The 26769-nt window shown below is 47.5% G+C and overlaps 2 protein-coding genes across 10 annotated transcripts in view; one reads left to right on the top strand and one right to left on the bottom strand.

Annotated features, from left to right (window-relative positions):
* The first annotated feature begins 1973 nt into the window (after positions 1-1973).
* LOC147457602 (pectinesterase inhibitor 3-like) lies at positions 1974-3165 on the top strand. Its single transcript, XM_086512471.1, has one exon. The coding sequence runs from the start codon at positions 2273-2275 to the stop codon at positions 2906-2908; it is 636 nt and encodes a 211-aa protein (XP_086368597.1). The 5' UTR covers positions 1974-2272; the 3' UTR covers positions 2909-3165.
* A 4135-nt stretch (positions 3166-7300) lies between these two features.
* Positions 7301-26769, bottom strand: part of LOC147457601 (uncharacterized) — a 42305-nt gene continuing 22836 nt past the window's right edge. For all 9 annotated transcript variants that reach the window (XM_086512465.1, XM_086512467.1, XM_086512468.1 and 6 more), the window contains one exon: positions 7301-7579. In XM_086512465.1, the coding sequence (XP_086368591.1) occupies positions 7441-7579 (139 nt within the window). In that variant the 3' untranslated portion in view covers positions 7301-7440. The remainder of the gene's footprint in view (positions 7580-26769) is intronic.

Below are 26769 nucleotides of genomic sequence, written 5' to 3'. Positions count from 1 at the left end.
TGTGCGCTATGAGCCGCAGCCCATTGAAGTGTTGCCTTCTAAGCTTTTCTTCTTCAGACCTGCAGTCATCAATCATCCTCTGAAGGTGGGTGTACGAATCCGTCAAGCAAGATCTCCTGTTGTTTGTTTATGTTAGCACTGTTGTAGAATCCCATGCAGTCGTTCATCACTTTTCGATTAGCTTCGTAAATTCTGCATTGATCTAGCTTGAGCTAGTTGACCTAGAAGGAAAAATGAGTAAACAGTATCCTCAGACTTTTAGTTCGGTAAGAATTGTTAAATATGCTCTCGTTCCTTTCATGCCGGATTAGACAGAAAAACTCTCCTCTGGTCCTATTCCAAATAAATGAAAATACTAAGATTGAATCACCAAGCAAAAATTGTTTCCAGTTGGGGGTAGAGCCTAGAGCTCTGGTTAGGGGGAATAAAATATTGGCGTTAGCAGGACAATTCGTGAAGAGGTGGGGGATGTCCTCTTCCATTCGCGAGTATCTTTGGCAGGTTCCTGCACCCATGCCAGCAGCCTTTAGTTTGAAGCTTGTCCATATTGCCTTGTGGAGGATGAGCCACAACAAGACGGAGTGCTTTGCTGGGATCCCTCTGTTCCGTATGTGCTGGAACTTGAACGTCCATTGCTTCTTTGACATGTTCACATTCCATCTCTTATTGAGGGTGGTGTGCAGGGGGACCTGCATCTTGGGGGGAAGATTTAGAGGGTGGTGAAGTGCGCTACCACTTGCCCAATAAAGGGCTTTGGGGGATGTATCAAGTGTCACTGAAAGGGACCACTCTTGCCCTTTGGGGAAGAGTGATTTCCTTGTGTCCAAAAGTGTTAGCTCCCAAGGTTGCAGTTGGTAGTGCCTAAGAAGTTCAGAGTGTGTGAGCCACCTAGCTTCTATTGCATGCCACAGGTGCTTCCAAGAGGTTATGCCTTTATTGTGGATGTGTCTTCTAGTCTAGGGAGAGAGGGGGGATGGGGGGGAAAGACCACCATAATGATTCCTTAGCTCTTACGATGAGGCTATGTTTGGATTCCCAGTTGACCCTCAATCTTGAGTTCAAGAGTTGTCAAAAAGACCTTTAAGGTCTCTTGTCACTATAGCTATGATATTATTCTTCTTCTCACCCTCAGGACTAAGTAACACATAGCAATAAAGAGGCCCTCGTAAGGGGATTGAGGGCAGAGAAGTGCGCGCACAAAAATCGGGGAGATCGCAATCGGAGATATACACTTAAAAACTAAACCCGGTCATGAATTAAACCCGGCCACATACTAAACCCGGACAGCGCCTATGTTTTAATAATAAAACCCAATCAAAATGACCCGAGGTAACAATATGTGCGCACGGGTGAGATGGTTCGTCCATGCGTCTCAATCTAGGCAACGAGGCCATGGGTTCCAATCGAGTCAACATACGGCCCATTTTTTCGCGTTGACCTACTTCCATTTTGCCTTGATTCTCGCACGTCTGGGTTTAATCCGTCTCGAGCTTCCCACGTCCACTTCCGGGCCGTCGATCCCCCCCCCCCCCCCCCCCCCTTCTTTAATGCTATGTGTTACTTAGTGTTGTGGTCTTCAAGGCCTAAAATTGACAAGCATAGTAAAAATTTCTTTTGACAGGCAATTTTCAAAGCCCCCTTTCATCATATGCTTTGTGTAATATGATCAACTTACATAATTAACCATATGTAACGTAAATTTAAGGGTATAAACACAAAAAAATGACACAGAATTTCAGATTCGAGTATGTCAAATGACAGGAGGTTTTCTTGAAGCACCTGTAATGAAAGGTAAAATAGCCCTTGAGAGGAAAAACAGGTGTCAATTGGTATAGAGCATTGAGTATGTTCAAAACTCTCTCTCTCTCTCTCTCTCTCTCTCTCTGTGTGTGTGTGGGCCACGGTCAATATTTCATTACAACGATAAAAAAATCGTCACTCGTACTCAGCGTTGCAGGCTTTGGCTCTGTAGATGAGCGCCCCCCCGCTCTGCCTCGTGACCCTCCCCCTCTCACCTACTTGTCTGAATGCGCACCGCTGCACCATGTTGCCTTCGTCCCCTTTTCTTCGATTTTGCAGAAGAGAGGACTTCCATATCCAATTCAGCACAGACTTCTCGTCCTCTGCGTATGTAGGTCCGTAGCCCACCCGTTTTCTTCCTCACCATGTGCGTGTAGACTAGACAAAGAACTCCCGTCGCCAGTGTGAGTCTCTCTCTCTCTCTCTCTCTCTCTCTCTCTCTCTCTCTCTCTCTCACAAAAACTCCATAGCTATGGGTGCTAGCCATGCCCTGTTGAAGCTCCTCTGTTTCTTGTCTCTTCTAGCTCATGGAATGTCTGCCTCAGATAAATTTAGACAGCCCTCCCGGCATGCACGAAGGGGCGCAGCGCCAGGTCCCTTTGCCACTTGCAGAACTACACCATACCCACAATTGTGCTCTCACATTCTCCGCTCTTCATCAGCTTCGCCCACTTCTCCTCTCAATCGGCAGATAGCCACAGTTTCCTCATTTGCATTGAGCCTCACATCCTCATCATATCAGCTCGCACGGCATCTCGCGAGCATTCCGCCGCCCCGATCTGCTCCACACACATACAAAGGGGCACTTCAGGATTGCATTGACCTGATGAGTAACACCATGGATCAGCTTAGGCTGTCAATTTCACGGCTTTCTGACCTCAACTCGGCGCGCTCATCGCCATATGTGCTAAGGTCTCGAATCATGGATGCGCAAGTGTCACTCAGTGCGTCTTTCACATACCAGGATACTTGCTCTGATGAGCTCCACCAGCGCAATGTACCACCAGCAGTGGCAGCGCAACTTTTGAAGCAGGTGGGAGACACGTCCCGTGCAGTCACGGTTGCGCTCGCAATGGCGGATACCTTACACCACCGCATCTCACCTTGAGAAGCCATTCTCAGTGCTGTTGTACACCAGGATCACCACCTCTTGCTTTTGTGAAGTAGGTCCTGAATAGGATATAATGTACACAAGCTTCTTCATTTGCTCTTTCTCAGTCAGGCACATGTAGCTATGTGAGAAGTATCAAGTTTCTGATATTTCCATAGCTATGCCTTTTTTGCTCATTGTCGTGCGCACCTTAACTGTCGGTGCATCTCCTTCAAAGATGATGAACGTTAACTTTGAATGTACATTCACATCTAGACTGTCATTGACTGAGCTAGAGTGCGTGCGTGTGTGTGTGTGTGTGTGAGAGAGAGAGAGAGAGAGAGAGAGAGAGAAAGAACATCCGAGAGTGCGGATCAACGTATGGCTGGGACATACGGCTAATTGTATCTGGCGGCGATAGGCGCAATGCCCTCCGAGCTATATCCAACACGGGCATGTGAGATGGGATCAAAGGCTCCCATCAATCTAGGGTGCCGACATTAAGCGAGCGTTGTAGATATTGTTGTGAAAGTAATCTCGGGTACAAAAGTAAACCCGAGTTTACTTTCCCCCGTTGCATTGTGTTTACACATCAAAACACGAGGAAGACATCAGCATTCCATATACCATGTGTGTGAGCTACTCGGTTAGGGAACATGGCTCTCATCCCCCGAGTGGTGGGTTCTACCCTCCAAGGTATGTTGGGGACAAGGGAGGTGAAGTAAACTCGGATACCAGTCACCTTTTTCCTGAGTATACTTTGGCCAAGATCTATGGTATGGTGCTCAATCATCCCACCGTAGATCCCATCTCCTCCATGCTTGTGTGAGATATAACTGTGAAACCCCCCCCCCCCCCCCCCCCCCCCCCGCATGCAGAGATGCAGAGGCTACAACGCATTTGGTTGTTATGTTTAGTCCATTAATGGTTTATGTGGACATCCCATGGTTCAATTTTACACATACATCCTACTACACGTGCAATAGCCTAGAGATGGGTTTATCGTGTACTAGCAAGATGATCACTTTTGCGGACATGGCTACTAGATCGTTGGCCAAGCTTCCCTCTCAGTAGGCTTGCCTTGTAGCAAATCTCAACATATCAAAGATTCCTTTAACATTGTCAGAGGTGAAACCTCTTTGGCAACTACTCATGGGGATGGAGCTATACTACAAGGTCAAATGGGTATTGCTACCCAACCCCAATCAACTTTATTTATGATAGATGTTATAGAAGACTATGTGATCATCAAGGGATGCAGATGTTGATGGTTCACCTTGGACCGAATAGCTTCTACCAGTGGTATGCCCCTTGACTTGACCAAATATCTGTTGCCGGTAATTCCCTTTAGTCTCTTCATTTTCCTTTACCATCCTCCTATGTCAATTCCTTTTAACTCAAGGTGTTGCCAATCTTTTCTCGTGCTCACAAACCTTTCTCATTTAGTAAGAATTTTGTCTCAAGAGGTACCTCTTCTTAGCCTCATTTTGCTTCATCTTAGCCCATGTGCTATGATAAGCTCATTCTTGGCACTAGCCTTTCATCCTCTTCTGTAATGTGGTCCCTGTTTTTGCCATTTTCTTGAGGTTCCATGCGCAAGTTGAGTAGTCCAACCTCCACTTTTCTCATCACCACTTGTTTGGACAATCCGTCTTTTTTTTGCATTGAACTCATTTTGGTTCTTAACATTTGACATGACTTTTACATTTTTCTGAACAAATTCTGAGCATATGTCGTCTTTTTTTTTGGGTGAGGGGGGGATTATGTCCATCTTCCAAGAGCTTTTCCTCTTGCTTACAAGCTTTCACACATGCACTTAGGCCCTTTATTGTGGGTTGGCCACCCATTCAATCTCTTGCTAGGGATTCTAGGCACATATAGGGTTTACAATAGACATTTTGTCCATTTTCACCTATTTCTAGTTATGGAATTTTAGGTGGTGATTGTGTGTCTTCAGAGGTTCACATTTATATGTGTTACTAGGGCCCATTTTCTGGGTATGCATTGTATTGAATTGGCACCTCGAGTTATAGAATTACCAGCTTCTCCATCAATCTCTCGTGTCTCTTGCATGCCTCTCTCCCTCTCTCTCTCTCTCTCTGTCTCTCTCTCAGCATGTTGAAAATTATATAGAAGACTTGAAGTTTTCAGATTTCTCAAAGGCAATGGTTTGCAATGGTGGAGTGCCTTGATTACTCATCTCGAGACACCCTATTCTTAACAACAATTCATCATCAACTTTACGAAGAATAATCGTGCTCTCATGTTTGAGCTTTATAAGTCTTTCTACCTAGAACCAAAACACCATGTACCCAAAGAAGACATTGGATAACTACAACTAGAACTTGTGTGATGCTTATTGACCATCTTCGATTTTTCAAAGGTTGTACTTTAGCCAATCATCATGAGAAATATATCTCTAAATTACATTCTCACTACTTAGGTTTGCTTGTTGAAAACTGTACAAAACTTCCATCTCTACCTCCCGCCTCCGTGCTAACCACAAAATTACTATCAATGCCTAGCGAAAAATTTTGACAAGTTTTTCGACCTCTCAAAACTCTCTTCCCACTCTCACGCTTGACTAGCTCCCTTCCCGAGAAGGTTGTTCACGCTTAATCAACTTCCACATGATCAAGTTACCTCTTATCGATGTTCTCTTGGGGATGCCATGGTATTTCAAGAGCAATATTGTTTTGGATTCTGCAAGCCAATCATCACTTCACTGCATAGAGGGAATATTCCTGTGTTAAAGGTGAAGCTGAACAACATTTCTTTTTTCAACTAATGGCACTCCCTTGTATTGTATCTATTTAATCTTTTTCAAACTTAATCAAAAGGGATCATTGCGAATATTGATTGAGAGAATCCATGTACGTATATGGCACGAATATGAATCACAAGGTTTACTTCGTTTAAAAATCAAATGTCTGCAGCATTCTCTTATCCATTGATTGTGTTTGTATAATGCCTAATCAATGTTGCAATCGGTATGTACATTAATCTTCATTAAAAAATGCGGTCCTGACCGATCCTCAAAAGCTACCAATATTTAGATCCTTATACCACGGGAGTTAGAAACCCAAAACATGAAAAGGAGTGCCAGATATACAGAGTAGTATCTGCTGCAAAATGCCAGGCAACCGGAACTATGTCTGCAGCTCTAGAAAAGCTATCCACACTTGAAAACAGTTGTCCTCGTAGCCACAATTGTCAATATCCTCACAGGGCCCTAAGGAGATCAATTTTCTGCGCACAAAGAGAGGAGAGTCGGCGATCAGAGAGGAGGCACATTCGTCTGAAGATAAAACGATAGCGAATATGCCTCAACCCAAAAGAACAATGTCTACCATGCATTCATTATAGCTGATGATCAGGGAAGCCTGCAGCCAATTCCTGATCATTCCCTTGAAATAAGGGCATCCTCTCACCGAAGAGGCCCTACGGGGAGAGAGTATTAAACCGGCCTCCCCTTTGATTCTCTTCTTGCAATTTCTCCAAAACAGTGTGAGGTAATCCCAATGTGGACTAGAGGGAGCTCCTTTTACGATGTAGATTGTCCAATTTCTCAGAAAGTTTTCACCCTTCAAAAACACTGATTTGTCCCAACCTAGATTCAAGCTCTCCACAGTAACAAATAAAGTAGCAGCATCGGCTATGCAGTGGAAGGTACTCAGCAAAGATAACAGCCATGCTCAGAAACAGTCTGCGAGCAGCAAATGAGCAGCTAGTGTGGTTGCTAGGGAATTGGGCAACAGGCGCGGCGTTACAGACAGGCAAGGACAGGGAGGGAGCTGCGGATGGACGGTTCAATGTTGAAACTCACTCTATAGGAATTGTTCCTACGATGTTAAAACTTCTTCTTCTTCTTCTTCTTCTCTCTCTCTCTCTCTCTCTCTCTCTCTCTCTCTCTCTATATATATATATATATATATAGTGTGTGTGTGTGTATAATATGTATGTACATGTATATATGTCAATCCAACCAGCCTAACTACTCTCAGCTGTAATGTGACGTTAAAACAGATTTTCCTGTCCATTTCTTTCCAGTAAGACAACTTGATTATGAAGTCTGCAACACGCTTCAGAAACTCAACCATTGGCTTCACCATCTCCACGTAGCTTAATCATGGTAGTTAACAATTTTCATCTACAAATCTGCCTACAACGATTCGATAAAAACCTGACTTTCACAACGGAACTTCCTCTCTCGTATTTGACATAAAGAGCTTCAAACCTAGCAATGCTGGCCTTCTTAAAAGCTTCAGAAAAGTGCACCCATACTCTCGTGATCACGGCTAACGACCGTTTAGCAAAGAATGGACAACAAAATGTCGTTCAGAAGAAGGCCACACAGCAACATACATATATTTGGTAGTTTAATGCACGCAAATTATCTTCACTCATTGATGGAAGAATAGCACGTTGAAATAATTAGCATATCAGCATAGCGAAGTTGTAAAATACACTATATCAAGAATACAGTCCATGGCTCTCTTCTCACATACAAGACAAAAATTATTATCTGCAGCACTCCTTGGATGAGGTTATCATTCTCCAAAAACATCATGAGACCAGACAGCCTGAACAGGGAGGAGATTGTTTGAAAGAGAGTGGCCTGGAAAACTGTTAAGGCCATCACTTTCAGGTCCATGACTTGGCGTCATAAGTCCAGCACGTGTCCCATACCTGTTTTTTTTAAAAAGACTCTCTCTCTCTCTCTCTCTCTCTCTCTCTCTCTCTCTCTCTCTCACATTTCCCGCTGCGGGAGGTTTTACATGCTTTCCACACAGACACGGAGCCAGCACAGTGGATTATGTCATGGCACAGCTGAGCTTCATTTCTAGTATCCAAGAACTCACGGTTGGACCCAAACCTATTGGTGTGGCAGTACATCATGCCTATCAAAAAGACTCTCTCTCTCTCTCTCTCTCTCTCTCTCTCTCTCTCTCTCTCTCTCTCTCTCTCTCTCTCTCTCTCTCTCTCTCTCTCTCTCTCTCTCTCTCTCTCATTCATTTCCCACTGCGGGAGGTTTTACATGCTTTCCACACAGACACGGAGCCAGCACAGTGGATTATGTCATGGCACAGCTGAGCTTCATTTCTAGTATCCAAGAACTCACAGTTGGACCCAAACCTATTGGTGTGGCAGTAGATCATGCCCTTATGTCGATGACCATCTCTTTCGAGTTGAGTGTAGCACACAGGCCACGGGTAGCAGCCCCTACTCATTACACCTTCATGCGGGAGACGGACTCTGTATCCATAGATGGAATCTACGGGCGCCTGTGCACTGAGGAGCCAGGGCGACCTCTGGAGGAGCTTACTACTATACTGACAAAGACATTGCATGATGCTGCAGTAGAGGCATACCCACAGACCCAGCCTGAGCAGAGATGACGTTCTGAGAGCATGCCCCAGAAGAGCTGGTATGATGAGGAATGCCGCGGGACAAGAGCCAGACTTTAGAGGGAGGTGCTTTTGGGGGGGACACTCAGTCAGTCACGGGTTGACTTCCAATGCCTAGTGCGGCAGAAGAAGAGGGCTTTTTTGGTTCGACTAGAGCAGGATCTGTACCAACTATTCTTGAGTCAAGACTCACGTGAGGCATGGCGACTCTTTCATGAGCACTCCCCACCCCCTGCCATTACCTCTACAGAGGCCTGGGGCTAGTACGCATCATCTTTGTACACAGTCCTTGGACAGCCGCCCCTTCCCGACCTCCCGATCCATGCCCACACACATGTGCTTTTTTCACCACTGAGATGGTGAAGAAGGCCAATGATAGGATGAGGACTGGGAGAGCATATGATCATGATGGCTTGCTTGCCTGATACTTGGAGCTTATCTACTATTGTACCTATCTTCAAGTCAGGAGATCCTATGGAGCTTGGGAATTATCACACTATCATGATTGGACACACATTGGCACGATTGTAAGCATCCATTCTTGAGCAGCAGCTGAGTAGATGGGCAAAGAGGGAGGGTATACAGACAGCCGGGCAAGCAGGGTTCAGGAGAGGTCTCTCTACTCTTGACCACATCCTGACACTCAAAGCCATTATTGAGGAGGGCAGATCACATGGGAGACGGATGTATTGTAGCTTTGTGGACTTCCGCAAAGCATTTGACACAGTACCCAGAGCTAGATTGATGCGCAGACTACAGGAGATGGGAGTACCCACAAGAGTACCCACAAAGCTGATCTGGGGGATCATGGCATTATACCAGTAGTGGGGCATGTACGCACTTCAGAGGGGCTATCTACATTAGTTCCCTCCACTATCGGAGTGAAGCAGGGCTGCCCGCTCTCTCCTACTATATTTGGTATGTATGTGGATGAGGTTTCTGACTATTTTGAGAGAGATGGTCATAGAGGTGCACAGCTGGCAGGGACATGGATTCCCCTATTGTTATATGAGGATGATATTCTGTTGATCTCCGACTCTCCGGAGGGGATCGCCAGGACCTGAATCAGCTAGACACCAGGAGGACATGGATACAGCCGGCATAGGAGCTGGGCACGAAGATGGCATTCTATAGAGAGCATTACAAAGGACTGCTTTGTCACAAGACCCAGATACATGGACAACCACTTGTCTCATGGGATACGATGTGCTATTGTCCAGATACGCACATCTTCACACCAGCTTCGGGTCAAAACTGGGAGATACAGCGGAGTGCCATTAGAGGCCAGGACATGCCCCCTTGTGTCACATGGAGCCTGAAACAGAGTTGCACTACACATGCCACTGCCCAGTCTACTATGAGATACGAGGCCGATTCCACTGCTTGTTCAGAGGGGGCTTGGGACTAATCTCTAAAGTCATGGGGTACGAGGACCAAAGATGCCTGGGATTGCTTTTGCTCGAGTTGCGCAGACATAGAGAGAGCCTGATAAAGAGAGAGGCTAGCTAGTCTCAGAGACGGATCATAGACTTCTTTAGAGCAGACACTGGACACCCGTAGGAGCTACTACCACAACAGAGCCCACTTTCTTCTCACACCAGAGGCATGCTGATCGACCGAGCGATCAAGCTAGGGAGATCCAGACGCCCACAACTGAGGAGGACTACACAGCATCAACAGAGGCTATATCAGAGGATTCGAATCACTTTGGAAGACATGCACTGTGAGAGTGTGCATGTGCGGAAGAGAGAGAGAGAGAGAGAGAGAGAGAGAGAGAGAGAGAGAGAGAGAGACCAAAATGCTATGTGTAGGAAGAGGGGGCGATCAGCCCCCCCATGACTACCATGAGCAGAAGATCATGTCTATAAAATCACGTGTGTGGAAGTGGGTACCCCCCTGGCCCCATAAATAGGTGCCCAAGGGGAGGTAGGGCAATGCCTCGAAAAATCCCCCACAACCCAAGAAGAAAATGATACATAGAAATATATGAGGGCGCCCGGACAAAGTGGACGGTCGGGCCCCAACTCGGGCAGTCGGACCAGGTACAACCTAGACTATGGGTGGCCAACCCGGAGACATACTAGTTGTACAAGTATGCCCTAGACATATGAAGCAGCAGAGTGGTGTAAGTCTAACACCCCCTCTCAGCACCTGATGTTGAACAAACTGCATGAAGCCGAAGATGTGAGGCAAATGATAAAGATGTTTGCTACCAGTCCACTGAAGGATACTCCATGAGTGTAGCAGCAGTCTGGGGTGTTCCGACCGCCAAGAAATCTCCATGGTAAAGTGCCGTCACGAGCAGTGTAGCAAATTGTTGTACTCCGCTAATGCAGTGTAAAGGTACTGCGTGAAGGTCCCGAACTAAGTGTGAAAACAACTTCTTGTCGTGAAAGAAGTGCCCATAGACCTGCAAGTGTCCTTCCCAATAAGATCTATGGTGTTTGTAGTCAAACCGTCTGGAGAAAATGGAGAAGCCCAGGAAGCGTCATGAGAACGACTGGAAGCCTGTCAATGCATGCACCTGTAACCCAGTGTGGCCAGGTGGCTAAGCTGTGTAAAACTCCAGAAAGGCCAGATGTAGCAATCTACATCGTAAACGTCCTCCGAAACAAGGAAAGCCAAACTAAACAGTCTGCATTGTAGAAGCTACCGTAAGCTGCAGCAGTCACCGAGAGACCACACGACCACCACCAAATGGTATCCTTTCAATAGGTACGGTAATCTAAGATAAGGGGAAAGTCAGACTCTAACAATCTGCCCTGTGAAGGGCCTGTGAGAAGAGGTGTGGTCAGACCAAATTGTCTGCACCGTGATCATCCTGTAGAAATAGGGAAGCCAGAGTGAGCAGTCTGCGCTCTGAAGATCCTCTGAGAAGAGGGAAGTCCAGACCAATCTGTCTACGCCGTCTTGCCTGTATCTCCTACCTCCAATCCTCCGATGTCAACCAAAACAGAATCCGCGCCAACAACGCCACCAAACCGCATCTCGGTGTGGCTCTCAATGTGAATGAGCTCGGAGTGGCCTACTGTCCAAGTCGAGGGAAAAGTCTGTTGTAAGGTTACCGAGGGTGAGTGTAAGCAACTCTGAAGGTAGCAATCCAAATGATCAGGAGTGTAGAAGAGCAATTGCACTACCATCCAAGCCAAGCTCTGGGTGACTCTAGATGTAGTCGCGTAATGATGCCTGATCTCTGGCATCTCGCGGCTAAACTCTCCAAGAGAGTCCAAAGCACTGAAATCCCACTCCAGCCTGTAGATCCAAGCAATGAACCTGTCCAAGAAAAGATCTAAGATCATCTCTCTAAGTCCATGTAGATGCTCCTGTGTAAGCAAGCGATCTGACAAGCGATCTGACATGTTGAGGTCAAGTGGTAAGTGTCTGTCCACCCAAGATGGTGGTGTCTTCTTCAGGAAATCCCGTATGCCATGAGCATGGCCATATCTCGTGTGAACTCCTCTGATGAGTGCATAGGTGTGTCCACAACAAACCACAAGTCACCACCCCTCTGGAGCGCGCAACCGCCGAATGATGGCTGGAATGAATGGATCTCCCAAGGATCAAGGAATAGGATCTCACATCGCCGTAGAAGGTACCGTCTCCAAAGCTGTAGCAGTCCACAATAACCGCTCAAACAACCACCGGATGGTGTCCTGACGAGCAATGGAGTGATGAACCACGCAATAGGCAAAAAATCAGTCTGCTGTCCGCCCATAAAACGCTGCAAAGGGTGCTGAAAACACTGCTGTAACACAGATTTCAGCGTGATTGTACGCCATTGATCGGTACGGGAGCGTCGCAGAGGTTCAGATGAGAGGGTTCTTGCACTTCTCAGCCATCGACGGGCTGGAAACAGAGATAATCCAGCAAGTAATCAATGCCAAAATGGTGCTGATTTCGGGGGATACCTGAAAATGGCGTAGATCTGCAAATTCCAGGCAGTGTAGAAGACTCCCGTGAGTGCCTTGACCGCTCCCATGTATGCAAGAGGCTTAGTGTTCGCGGAAAACGCAGCGAGTGCCTAAAAACGCCAGCTGATCCAAAAACGCAAATCTGGATCAAAAATCGCAGGGCAGATCTGGGGCGTTTTTGGTGCGTTTTGTTGCAGAGAGGGGGCGCCAAGAGTGGGAGGATGAGATCTTGGCCTGGGAATGCAAACACGCAAGGGTGAACTGCAAAAACACATAGCAGTGCAAAAACGCTAGGCTGAATTTAAGCACTTCTCGCGATGAAAAGCTGCAAAAATGCTAGCGCTAGCCTTGGTTGTTGAGATCGATGGTGATTCTCAAAAAACGCTGGCTGTTGTGATCCCTTGGGAGGAGTACCTGTTGCGGATGAAGCGCCCGGACCATGGACAGCCTGAAGCTTCTGATACCATGTGAGTGCGCGTGTGTGGAAGAGAGAGAGAGAGAGAGAGAGAGAGAGAGAGAGAGAGAGAGAGAGAGAGAGGACACCAAAACACTATGTGTAGGAAGAGGGGGCGATCAGCCCCCCATGACTACCATGAGATGAAGACCCTGTCTATACAATCAGATGTGTGTGGAAGTGGGTACCCCCTGGCCTCATAAATAGGTGCCCAAGGGGAGGTAGGGCAATGCCTCGAAAAATCCCCCACAACCCAACAAGAAAATGATATATGGAAATATATGAGGGCGCCCAGACAAAGTGGGCGATCGGCCCAAACTCGGGCAGCCGGCGAACCAGGTACAACTTAGACTATGGGTGGCCAGCCCAGAGACATACTAGATGTACAAGTATGCCCTAGACCTATGAAGCAGTAGAATGGTGTAAGTCTTAACATGCACGACGCTCGGTCAGACTGCTGACCATGGAGGAGATTGATGAGATCCGCCAACGATCGATGTTGGATCTCTTGTGATTTAGCTCTTTCTAAGGATACACTCACACTGTGTTGTCTTAGCCCCCCACTCACTTCACTCCCTACCCATATCCTACACCAGCCTAGCTAGCTGCTTAGCTCACATCTAGCAGCTTAGGATTCTATAGTATTTTTATTTTGTTACTCAGACTTTGTATCAGATCCACCACATTGTAACTTTCTGGCCTTTGGCCTTTTGAAGACGTTAATATAACATTTCATTTCATTTCATATCTCTCTCTCTCTCTCTCTCTCTCTCTCTCTCTCTCTCTCTCTCTCTCTCTCTTTTTGGAAAAAGTCAAGGCTGTATATTACTGAGTACAAAATAATCCCAGCGGATGCCAAAATAGCCTATCACGTGGGGTGTACAAGCTGAATGAAAGGAGGAGAGCCACTATAGTGACTACTCGACTAGAACAATCTCATGGTGGTCGGTGTGAGGAGTGGAGGAGAAACCACTGAGGAGGGGCATAATGCCAAGTAATCTGACCACCTGTAGTGTAAAGAAGAGTGGGGATTGTGCCCAACGCCGAAGGAAGGCAAGTCGACGAGCCTCGGCTGCTCTAGATGTACCGGAGGAGGAATCCCACTGCCAAATCAGGGTGTGAATGGTGTCTAGCCAAATGGCAGTGAGGATATCCTGAAGCAGCTGTGGAGCCGCACTGAGAATGTGAAGACAACGAGCTCTTCAAATATTCCATAGTGTAATACTAGTAATGACTGAGAAAACTGCATCACGTGTCTGCGTATCTCCCTACCAAGCAATCTGTGGTAGCATAGCCAAAGTCCCTCGTTGATAACCAGTGGAGGTAAGCATGAAGGCTCGATCTGTGGCTGAGCCCTCGTAGAAAAGATGCGGGCCGGGCATCGACATCAACCATGAGACACATCCCCAAGTAAGAAATCCATGCTGAACACCTGATCTGCTGAGTAGAGAGCAAACTGCAAGCCACACTACATGGGAAGCTGAGCATGACCAAAGACAGTGAGCAGGTGACTCAAGTTGGCGCAAAGGGCAACGAGTACATAACGGATCATGACCCATAGTAGCTAGCCAAGTCCCAATTGGTAGTCCCGCATGAGCAATCATCCACATGAAAAAGGAAATACGATGAGCAACATGTAAATCCCAGATCGCGAACCAAAACTGCTGCAGATAGGCATGAGAGAGGCCTGAATGTAACCAGAAACGCATTTGAGTGGGCTGTTGTGGTTGTTGTCTCATCAATGCTAATCTTCCAATCCGTACAGTATACTCAAAGAAGGATACAGGTGCACCTGTGGGATCTAAGTGAGGCCAATGCCACTCTCCTGGGTCCCAGTAAAGCTGCGATAGGGCACGGCCCTCCCACACCCAAAGCCTCCAAAGTGCAGCATCAGCGGAAGCAAAACGGGGGTCAACACAACGACGCTTCCCGCGTGAGCCAACTACTCGTATGGCCTCCCATCGGGCGCCGAAGGAGATAAGTAGTGGAGAAGTGGCAGCGTATGTCAATCAAGCATGAATCCCCGGAGAGTTGTCAATATCAACTGTGAATAGCATGGTGTCCAAACGAACTAATAAGAGAGTGTTGTGGTCAAAGAGGCCTTCCCAGCCACAATGAGGAGGCATCTGAACCGTGCCGCGTATGACTGCATCCCACTGTGAAGGAACGGCAGAATCGATCTCAAGAATCGATCTCAAGCAGTCTGTCTGGCACCCTGCGACCAATGTCATAATGTTTTGCCACAAAATCTGCATCCAGCATACGTGTCTCATAAAACAACCGCATAGAGGCAGCAAGGCCAGAGTCCCAAGCAGCCCAATCAATGTGAGTCCTCTCTCCAAGCTGACGAGGTGGATTAACCGAAGAATCAAGAATTGTAGCATTCCAAATGAGAGGCTGGCGGTCAATCTCCTCACGACATGAGGGAGGTGAGCGTACGATAGTCCGTCTCATGGAAACCCAAATCTGAAGGAGCGATCGGAGAAAGGGTGAGAGGGTGGAAGTGGACAAGGGAGCATCCGTAAAGAGAAAACGATACCCTGAATGCCAAGTATGACCGTCTCTAGTGCCGAGTCGTGGAGTCACTGTGCAAAGAGCAGCCTGAAGAAGCATCTTCCAAGGTTCTTGGCCGGGAAAAAGACCCAGAACAATAAGCTTGGTAAGAAGTGCGCAGCTCTATAACTCTGGATCAATGATGCCAAGGCCTCCCTCTGACCTAGGACGAATGATCCTAGACCAGCGAACTCTAGCACGAGTATCCATAGTCCCATCTGTGCCACTCCATAAAAAGTTCCTTACTAGTCGGCGGAGCTGAGCTATCACACCAGAATGTAACATCCAACAAGAAGCCGTATACCATACTGTAGCCAGAATGACTTGGTTGGCGACCAATGCACGGCCAGCCAACGATAGATGACGTGAAGACCAATGGCATAGCTTCCTGCGAATAGACTGTAGTACGGGTGCAAACTGCTACTGTGAGGAAACATCAAATCCAACCTGGAAGCCTAGGTATCTGCATGTCTGACCCGGCTGTAGCCATGTGAAACCATTAGTTGCCCCCCAAGTAGGTATGTCATCATTGCCAACCAATAACCCAAAGGATTTATGCCAGTTAATGCGTGCACCACTGGCAATGCAAAAAACCTGTAGGGCCTCCCGCATTGCATCAAGAGCGGGTAGCAAATAGCGCAACATGAGCATAGTGTCATCAGCAAACTCTTGATCGATGAGGTCTGGAGCTGTAGGTACTGGCATGGTCAATCCCAGAAATGCATGACTCTGAGCACGAAGAAAGTCAGACATAGTCTCTCCCACAAAAAGATACAGATATGCTACTAAAGGACATCCCTGATGAACAGATCAAAAAAGCTCAAAACTGCGACCTTTCACTTCAGCATGGCATGCCTCATGATTGGAGTGCAAATTGGATCAAACCTTTGCACAAAGGAGGAGATGTAAACAATGTGAACAACTATCGCACTATAATGGTTGGTTCTTTGATGGCAAAGTTATTTGGATGTATCATGGAGATGAAGATAAGTAATTGGACTGAAAAGAACGGCAAACATGCGCTTGGCCAAGCATGTTTTCGAAAGCATCATAGCACTATTGATTACCTTGTCACTCTTAGAGTTCTTATGGAAGCGTTTCGATTGAAAGGAAAAAAGTCGTATTGTTGCTTTGTGGGTTTCAAGAAAGCTTTTGACATGGTACCGCGAGGAAATTTTTGGAGACGTATGCAAAGCCTTCAAGTGCCGAGAGAATTTATGCATGCAGTCTTTCGCATCTACCAAAAAGTGATATGTCGACTACATATGAAAGATGGAATTTCAGAATTTTTTGCAAGCACCATTGGTGTCGAACAAGGATGCCCACTTTCCCCAACCCTCTTTGGGCTACTCATTGATGAATTGGATTGCATGGTTCTTGATTTTATGCAACAAGAAGGCATAGAATTGGTTAAGATCGGAAATGCAGTGATCATGCTTTTGCTTTATGCCGATGATGTAGTGCTCTTGGCACATACCTTAGAAGATGCACAAAAGCTTATGAGTGTCTTGAAACGCTTTTGCCTACATAGCGGGCTGATCGTGAATGGATCCAAAACCAAGGTTATGCTTGTAAAGACCCTCAATGACGAAAATCCATGCATTGTATACAACAATGAGCAACTTGAAGTGGTAGATAGCTTCAAGTACCTTGCTTTGCGATTCCATCCAATCATAAATAGAAGGACTGCGTAATGCGTCGCTTGGAAGCCGTAAAGAGGGCTTATTATGCATTTGAGAACATGTGCAATGCTGGAGAGATCAAGTGTTGGGCTCTCAAAAAGTACCTCTTTGACACATTGGTGACACCGGTGCTTCTTTATGGAGTGAAGGTGTGGGGTGGTAGCATCGAAAAAAAGAGTTTAAGAATGTCCAAAAGCGTTTTCTCATTAACTTTCTCCAAGTCAAGACACAAACACCCTACATGCTCTTACTTCTGGAGTCCGGATCGCTTTCCATTGAGGTCTTGGGCATGCAAAGGGTTTTGGAGTACATGCTTAAGACACAACGTAGCCCTTTGTATCGACTTCCTAGAATCGCATATGAAGCAAGTCAAAAGGTCCAAAAGACATGCAAGAGCAAAATACTAAGTTCAGGGTGAATGCTCGACATCAAGAAATGGTTTGGAAGATGGGATGCATGTCACTTGGTCAAGGATGCGTCGATCGACTCCCAAGTTAATGAGGCCTTCTTACAACGCCAATGTATCACAGCTTGGGAGAAATCCGGAGTTTCTCACTTCAGCCATTACACCACACATTGCCCCAAACTACAAAACTCTCTTCTTCTCCGAACGAGGTAACCGAACCCATCCCTACATCCTTGAGCCCATGCCGTTGAGTGCGATCCGCACCATTGCCTCCATTCATCTTAGCTCCCATTCTCTACGCTGCGAGACAGGACGTTGGGGCACTGGCGAGGAGTCTCATCGACTTTGCACCTTATGCCCTCCTCAAGTGCGAGAGAGTGAGTACCACACACTACTTGAGTGCTCATCTTTTGACCACATTAGGTCCTCTTTTCCCCATATATACAACCATGAGCTCTCCCTACATACCTTCCTCTCCCAACCACGATGTGGACTCTCTATTGTGACGCTCATTTCAACCATTTTTGAGCATCGAGTCACTTAAGAACTCCACTCACACCACGTGACATGATCATTTGGTCCCATAGGTCATTTGACCTCTGAGGACGATCATAGATGTCACCAGGAGGTGTATTTTTCCTGTTGCCTTCCGTAAATAAGTATTAGATATATTTATTTTATTTTTACTTGTTTGTCCCGGAACCCTTGAAAAGGTGCAAGTGGACATTGCATGGCCAGTGTGAAACGGCTGCAGCCAAATGGGTTTCTCACATCGGGGATCTAGGTCGGTCAGACAGGGACTGCCCGAGCCAGTTAGCACTGAATTCTGATGAGTATGGAAGCCTGTGTGCGCCAAACTGGAATTTGGGCCACTCGTCAAGTCACTGCAACTTTATAAGTTGAAAGGGGCCAATAAATTAACCCACATTGTAGATGTTGGTCAAATGGTAGTCTTCAATGATGGTCAAGAGACCGATAGGAACGCCATGGAAGCATCTCCTAAAATTTAGGGAACTACTATTTTTGACCGGAAAATGTGTTCGCGTCATTAGCTCTGGAATGACAAGGGGAACATTTTATTGCTCTGCTTCCAAGTCAACTGACACACCAGTTGAGATATTTTTAGCAGGGAAAGCCCAAACTCAGAAACTGGGCGACGTGTCAGCCTGTGAGCGATTCTGCCACTCTGGGAGGCAAAAACGAGCTGCATATCAACAAAGGGGGCGCCATTTTCAGCCTCAGGTGGATTGTAGCAGGTACAGAAGCTATGGAATGCTTACCTTGCCCTCTATGCACAGTATGGTGACGGGAGTGATGCCCCGCACGCTACATACTGCTCTCTTTCTCCCCTACGTACATTATGTTATGCCCCACTAGTGGGCTTCTCATTTGACCTATGTAAAGCTGTGGGGAAATATGCTTTCATGCCGAGGCAAGAGCCTCTTTGCACAAGAGCCGGTGTAGCTAGCTGTTGCACCAAAGCAGGTCCACGAGAGGGTGATAACCTCTCGATTGCGCAGTAAATTCAGCACTGTCTGTTGCTGTTTTTACTCTGTTTTGAGACTGTTTTGTGCCCGGAATGTTTCCAGAATCAAGGGGCACCAAGCCCAAGGTGCAGGGAACAGTGTAGGGACCGTCGTGTGCCCAAATCAGGTCAAAAACAGGACTGAACCAGAAATTACAGCGACCTGAAATTTACTGTTTTGTGCTCCCGACTGAGGGATAACGCCAGTGGGATAGAGTCCTGAGCTTGGAAACTGATTCGGATTAATTTCGGTACCGTTATGCTGTCGAAATTTTGCCAAATCTGGAGCGTACTAGCTGGATGAAGGTGTTATCTTCCAGGGACTCTCTTGTTCTAATTCCCTCTCTCTAAATTAAAGAAATACCGAAAGGGGCGGGCGCCAGTCTTTGGGGCCTACAGGGTGTCGGTCTCGTGTGCGCAGTGACATTCTAGTCGCTGGACGCAACTGTGTTCTCTTCCCTTTTCAGTGCTCTGTGTAAAGTTAATAGGTAATTGAAATAGTACCGCCCTATACGTTGTACGGGCCGGTTATAATAGAACTCTCTCTCTCTCTCTCTCTCTCTCTCTCTCTCTCTCTCTCTCTCTCTCTCTCTCTCTCTCTCTCTCTCTCTCTCTCTCTCTCTCTCTCTCTCTCTCTTTGGAAAAATCAGAGCTGTATATTACTGAGTACAATATGATCCCCAACGGATGCCAAAATAGCCTGTCACATGGGGTGTACAAGCTGAATGTAAGGGTGAGAGCCACTATAGTGACAACTCGGCTAGTACAATCTCATGGTGGTCTGTGTGATGAGTGGAGTAGAAACCACTGAGGGGGGGCATAATGCCATATAATCTGACCACCTGTAAGTGTGAAAAAGAGTGGAGCTCGGACCCAACGCCGAAGAAAGGCAAATCGTCGAGCCTCGGCTGCTCTAGATGTACCTGAGGAAGAATCCCACTGCCAAATCAGGGTGTGAATGATGTCCAACCAAATGGCAGTAAGGATATCCTGAAGGAGCTGTGGAGCCGCACTGAGAATGCGAAGACAACGAGCTCTCCAAATATTACATAGTGTAATGCTAGTGATGACTGAAAAAACTTCATCACGTGTCTGAGGATCCCCCTGCCATGCGATCTGTGGTAACATAGCCAAAGTTCCTCGCCGATAACCAGTCGAGGTAAGCATAAGAGCTGGATCTGTGTCTGAACCCTCATAGAAAAGATGCGGTCCGGGCATTGGCATCAACCATGAGACAGAGCCCCAAGTGAGAAATCCATCCTGAACACCTGCTCTGCTAAGTAAAAAGCAAACTGGTAGCCACACTGTATGAGAAGAGGAGCATGACCAAAGACAGTGGGCTGGTGACTCATGTAGTCGCGAAGGACATCGAGTGCATAACGGATCATGACCCATAGTAGCTAGCCAAGTCCCTACTGGAAGTCCTGCATGTGTAATCATCCACATGAAAAAAGAAATACGACGAGCCGCATGTAAATCCCAGATGGCTGACCAAAATTGTTGTAGATAGGCATGGGAGAGACCTGAATGTAACCAGAAACGCATACGAGTGGGCTGCTCTGGGTGCTGTCTCATCAATGCTAATCTTCCAATTCTAACAGTGTACTCAAAAAATGATACATGTGCACCGGTGGAGTTAGAGTGAGGCCAATGCCACTCTCCTGGGTCCCAATAAAGTTGAGATAAGGCACGACCCTCCCACACCCAAAGCCTCCAAAGGGCGGCATCAGCGGATGCGAAACGGGGGTCAACACAACGACGCTTTCCGCGAGAGCCAACTACTCGTATGGCCTCCCATCGAGCCCCGGTGTAGACAAGGTGCGGAGAGGTGGGAGCAAATGTCAATCTAGCATGAATCCCCTGAGAGGAGTCTGAATCAACTGTGAACAACATGGTGTCTAAACGAACTAATAAGAGAGTGCTCTGAGCAAAGAGACCTTCCCAGCCACTATGTGGAGGCATCTGAACCGTGCCTCGCATGACTGCGTCCCACTGTGAAGGAATGGCAGAGTCAATCTCAAGAATTCTGTCTGTCACCCCGCGACCAATGTCATAATGTTCTGCTACAAAATCTGCATCCAGCATACGCATCTCATGAAACAACCGCATAGAGGCAGCAGGGCCAGTGTCCCAAGCAGCCAAATCAATGTGAGTCCTCTCTCCAAGCTGACGTGGTGGGTTAACCGAAGAATCAAGAACTGCATCATTCCAAATGAGAGGCTGGCGCTCAATCTCCTCACGACATGAGGGAGGTGAGCGTATGAGAGCTCGTCGCATGGAAACCCAAATCTAAAGGAGTGATCGGATGAAGGGTGAGAGAGTGCTGGTGGACAAGGGGGCATCCGTAAAGAGAAAATGATACCCTGTACGCCAAGTATGACCATCTCTAGTGCCGAGGCGTGGAGTTGCTGTGCAAATAGCGGCATGAAGAAGCATCTTCCAAGGTTCTTGGCCGGGAAAAAGGCCCCGAACAATAAGCTTGGTAAGAAGGGCGTGACTCTGTAATTCTGGATCAATAATGCCAAGGCCACCCTCTGACCGAGTTCGAATAATCGTGGACCAGCGAACCCGAGCACGAGTATCAGTAGTCCCATCTATGCCACTCCATAAAAAGTTCCGTACTAGTCTGCGGAGCTGAGCTATCACTCCTGAATGTAGCATCCAACAAGAGGCCGTATACCATACTGTAGCCAGAATGACCTGGTTGACGACCAATGCACAGCCAGCCAACGACAGATGACGTGAAGACCAATGACAGAGTTTCCTACATATAGACTGTAGAACGGGTGCAAACTGTTGCTGTGAGGAAACATCAAATCCAACCTAAAAGCCCAGATATCTGCATGTCTGACCCGGCTGTAGCCATGTGAAACCATTAGTTGCCCCCCAAGTAGGTATGTCATCACTGCCAACCAATAACCCAAAGGATTTATGCCAGTTAATGCGTGCACCACTGGCAATGCAAAAAACCTGTAGGGCCTCCCGCATTGCATCAAGAGCGGGTAGCAAATAGCGCAACATGAGCATAGTGTCATCAGCAAACTCTTGATCGATGAGGTTTGGAGCTGTAGGTACTGGCATGGTCAAGCCACGAAATGCATGACTTTGAGCACGAAGAAAATCTGACATAGTCTCTCCAACAAACAGATATAGATATGCTGCTAAAGGACATCCCTATCGGACAGATCGAGAGAGCTCAAAACTGCGACTGACACGACCACCAATAGTAATAGCACTGCTGGCAGTCCTGAAAAGAGCGGAAATGCCTGCGATCCATCGCGAGGGGAAACCCATCCTGGCTAATGATTCTTCGAGAAAGTCCCACTCAACACGGTCGTATGCTTTCTCAAAGTCAAGAATGAAAAAAGCAAGAGGTTCAGAAGATGATCTGGCCCACTCTACTGCCTCATAAAAAGTGAAGATATTATCCAGTATGCATCGATCCATGACAAAGCCTGTCTGAGAAGTATGAATAATATCTGGTAAGAACGGTCGCAAGCGATGACTCAGCAGTAACGCTAATATCTTATAGACCGAAGGGAGTAGGGTAATAGGTCTCCACTGGCGGAGCTGAGTTGTGTCACCCCCTTTCGGAATAAGAGATATGAGACCTGAGCAAAGATCCGGATGCATATATCCTGATGCAAAGATGTCCTGACAACCGCGAAGCAATGGTATATGCAATACATCCCAATAAGTCAAAAAGAAAGCTCTAGTGAGGCCATCCTCTCCTGGGTAGGAGGATGGATCTAGACTCTCAATAGCAGCATGAAGCTCTGCAAGTGTGAAGGGTGCCAACAAGATCTTGGCCATAGTTTCTGTACAACGGCGTCAAGTGTGATGCCAGATCTGCTCACGGGCCAGTAAAACCTCAGTAGTGCATACATCAGCAGTGAACAATGCCTCAAAATAATCTGCAGACATATCGAGAATAACATCAGGATGCATATGAAGTGTCCCTTGAGCATCGCACAAAGTCCGAAGGGTGGTGCCAGGAGGGCGCTCTTTATGCGCAGCGAAGAAGGCTTTATTCATTCGATCAGCTTTAGCTATCCAATGAGATACTGAAGCATGATGAGTGAACTCAGACCTAGCCTCCTGTACGCGACGAATTTCCTCTGTGAGCTCTGTCTGTCTAGCAGCGAGATAAGCATCCTGAGGCCACTCCTCAAGCAAGCGCTGTGTGGAACCAAGAGGAATGTGAAGATCAGACTCACGTACTCTCAACTGTCGATGAATAATAGCAGTCTGATCCCGGCAGTAAATACTAGACTGAGTAATGCAATGAGCAAGGAACTCTCCAGGGGGACCACAATAAGAAGCACCCGTGGACCATAAGTCACGAATCTGTTGCTGCAAAACTTCAGTGGTGAGAACACTGTCAGGGATGCGGCAGCCCCGTCTCTATGCAGAGGATCTACTGAAGGAGATAAACAATGAGATGGGTAAGTGATCTGAGAGGCTGGTCCCTCTCCAAATAGTAGTAAATCCACCTAGAGCTGCTGCCCAAGGGCCAATGTAAAAACGATCAAGTCGCTCTAATAATCTCCCCTGCTGTCTCTGAAACCCCCATGAGTAATGAAGTGTAGCAGGGTGATGACCAAAAGAGGGTATGTGCCATGCATCAACACCTTGAATAGCTAGAAGAAATCGATCCCAATCTGACTGCTCATCGGGAGAGATGGATGATAGAACAGGAGGAGTGATTTGATCCATGTTGCTCTTGATTAGTTATGAACATTAAGGTGTTCTCATCCATGGAGTAACGATTTCTCGGGGGTTGTGGCATATACTCAGCTGATTGAGTGTAGTTGGGTAGTTGGCTACTACTCAACCATCATTCAGAGGAGGTGGTTGTTGTCCTAGCATATGTTGTGGTCTCAATTGGATGCTACACCATCGAGTGGGATGATTCCCTCCACATGTGTCACATCTCCTCATTTGTTGTTGTTGTGTGTTTGGGTACTGTCTGTAACCTTGGTTTATTCTCATCATCACTTCTTCAACCACTTGATCAATGCTCGACACGGTAGAAGTTTGAACATCCCTCTTTGTTGTGCGCCAATCAGAGTCGCTTTCGACATTGTTGAAGTCGCCTCCTACAACCCAAGAGTCTACAGCAAGTAGAACAGTAGCCAGAGAGGCCCAAAAAGTAGCCCTCTCCCGAGGAGTAGTGGGTGCGTAGACTGACATAAAACCAATGATAGAGTCCTGAATCCGAAGAGACACATAGATTGCTATGCCAGCGACAAGGGTGCCATGCTGCTGAACTGAGGCCAAGTAACGTGGCCCCACTGAAATGCATACACCGCAACTCTGTCCATGAATGCCTAGAGCAGGCTCCCAAAAAGTGTGGGCGCCGGAGGGAATGAGATTGCCAAAGGGAGTGGCAATCTTATGCTCCTGTACTAGTAATATATCCACAGTGCCTACTACATGAGCGTGCAAATCTCTGCGAAGTAAAAGCTTGCGGGAACCTCTTACTCGAGAAGTCTGTAAACCATTAGCATTCCAAGAAACTACATGTAAATCCATAGTCTGCATGAAAGAATTGGTAAAGCATCTGACTAACTGCGTGTCTTCTTGGAGGCAGCTGGACCATCCAAGGGGTGTGCTTCGGGCGGTAGGAAAGCAACCCGCAAGCCTTCTCTAAAATATGGCGTCTCATTGCACCAACTACGGACCTCAGCTTGTTTACATTGCATTATTGATGCTGCAACTTTGACACCCCAAATGCGCATAGACATAGGAAGCACCACATCTGAGGATACATGAATGACCATAGGCAATGAATAGCAAGCATAAACATCACTCCATTCCATAGCACCAATACAGGAAGGGAAGTGTGGAGACAGTGCATCCGGAGCGGAAGTAGACAACCATGAATGAAGCAGAGCCATAGATTGGGCATGCACAAAATGTAGAACCTGATCCTCAGACCATTCCTGAGCGGCATGGAATGGAAGGAAAAAGGAATGGGTGGGCTGAGAGCGACTGCCTATTAAAGAGGGAACACAACCTGGCTTGTGATGCATAAGGTAGAGTTGTACCTGCAGTGGTCCTTCTGAGTCACCACACATTTCAGCCCGATGAGAGCCCCAGGAAAGAGGACAGGAGCTGAGAAAACTGCGTGGGACGTAGGTATGAGCGGCTGAAGGAGGGGGAGGAACAGAAGGTGGAGGGGGGGGAGCAAGGGCGAGAGGGGGAGGAGGAACAGGGAGAGGTAATAGCGGGGGATGATCCATCTGCATGGGAATAGGGATCTCGGGAAGAGGAGGAGGAGCGGGTGGGAGAACGGCAAGAGAAGGAGGAGCTGGTAGTAGAGGTAAGTGATCCTGTGCTAAAGAGGAAGAATGGCGAGGAGAAGCAGGGGGTAATGGGGTGGTGGAAACTTGAGAGGGAGCAAGAGAGGTAACTGTGGGGGCTGCATGCGGTGAAGGTTGCTGACGAGGACGGAATGAATGGTTACGACCCACTGTCTGCCATGCATTCTCAGTAGGAACTGAAGCAGAGGGAGGGACATGGGGGGTCGAAGCTCGAGGAGCACCTGCAGGCTGTCGAGGTGCTCGAGTAGTAGTAGGAGGAACCGATTGTTGACGCTAACCACGTGACTGAGCATGAGTGCCAGGAGCTGCCTGTTGTTGTCGCCGATGGCGGGGTAGAGTGGGGCAATCTCGTGCCAAGTGTCCCATCTCGTGACAACGTAAGCACTGCCCTGGGCGACCAGTGACTACCATTCGGCAAGAGTAGTCTCGATCACGCACAGCCACAGTAACTGTATCTGGTAATGAAGTATCCCCAAACACCAGGACCTGAATGCGAGGTGGACCAGAGGAAAAGATGCAGGATCCTGGAACAACTGTGCCAAAATGAGCAGCAATCATCTGAAGGAGATGCTCATCAATAAAATGGAGAGGCATATCCAGGAAGGAGAGCGTCAAAGGGAATCTGGGAATAAGGTGTCGACTGTCAAACTCCTCAGTAGTAAACTCGGGATACCACCTCGTCAAGTATATCATCCTGCGATCAGAGAGTATTGGAGACCGAGCCAGGAGAGCTGAGGCAGTGGCGGGATCTAAAAGACGTACCATGAATATGCCTCTGCTAAGAAGCGTAAGCTCCGAGACCCGTCCCTGAGTAGTGCCCAATGCAGTCTGACACCAATCACGTATGGAAGAGCGAGGTGGAGATTGTCCAATCATCCGACCGACCAAGGCATGCTGTGCCAAGTGTTGTATTTTGGAGTCAATGCGTGTCAACAAGTCGCCAGTACAGTCCACGCGACAGGCAAGTGGTGATGGAGCGCCGTGGGTAGCACTCGAGACCGGCAAAGCCGCCATGAAGAAATGGCTAGACTGACGAACGGGAAAAAAGGAAACCCGATAGGAATCTTGGACGTTTTCTCTCTCTCTCTCTCTCTCTCTCTCTCTCTCTCTCTCTCTCTCTCTCTCTCTCTCTCTCGTTTTCTTTCTTTCTCTCTTTCTCTTGCAGGTGGTAGTCAGGGTTTGATGCTGAGGCAAGTATGGTGTAGGGGAGTAGGGTTTCTGGGAATTAGGTTATCGGGATTAGGGTTTGCAGCGGAATTAGGGTTAGCAGAGGTAATTAGGGTTTGCGGAAATTAGGACGCGCAGCAGGCAGCAACACGTTTCGCGCGAAGCAGGCAACAGGGCGTGTGACAGGGGGGCTGATGTTGCAACGGCTTCGCACAGGCAGCAGGGTTAGGGTTCGCGCAGTAGCAGCAGGTTTCGCCACGCACGTGCAGCAGGGTTAGGGTTTGCGGCGCAGGCAGCAGGGTTAGGGTTCCGCTCAGGCACAGGATTCACGCGCAGGCAGGGTATTTGCGCGCAGGCAGGGTTCCTCTCTCTCTCTCTCTCTCTCTCTCTCTCTCTCTCTCTCTCTCTCTCTCTCTCTCTCTCTCTCTCTCTCTCTCTCTCTCTCTC

This window comes from Adiantum capillus-veneris, chromosome 5, assembly GCF_014529385.1.
Source record: "Adiantum capillus-veneris isolate H3 chromosome 5, ASM1452938v2, whole genome shotgun sequence".
Taxonomy (NCBI): Eukaryota; Viridiplantae; Streptophyta; class Polypodiopsida; order Polypodiales; family Pteridaceae; genus Adiantum; species Adiantum capillus-veneris.
Note: the sequence above shows the minus strand (reverse complement) of the source record. Positions and strands in the feature narration are given on the sequence as shown.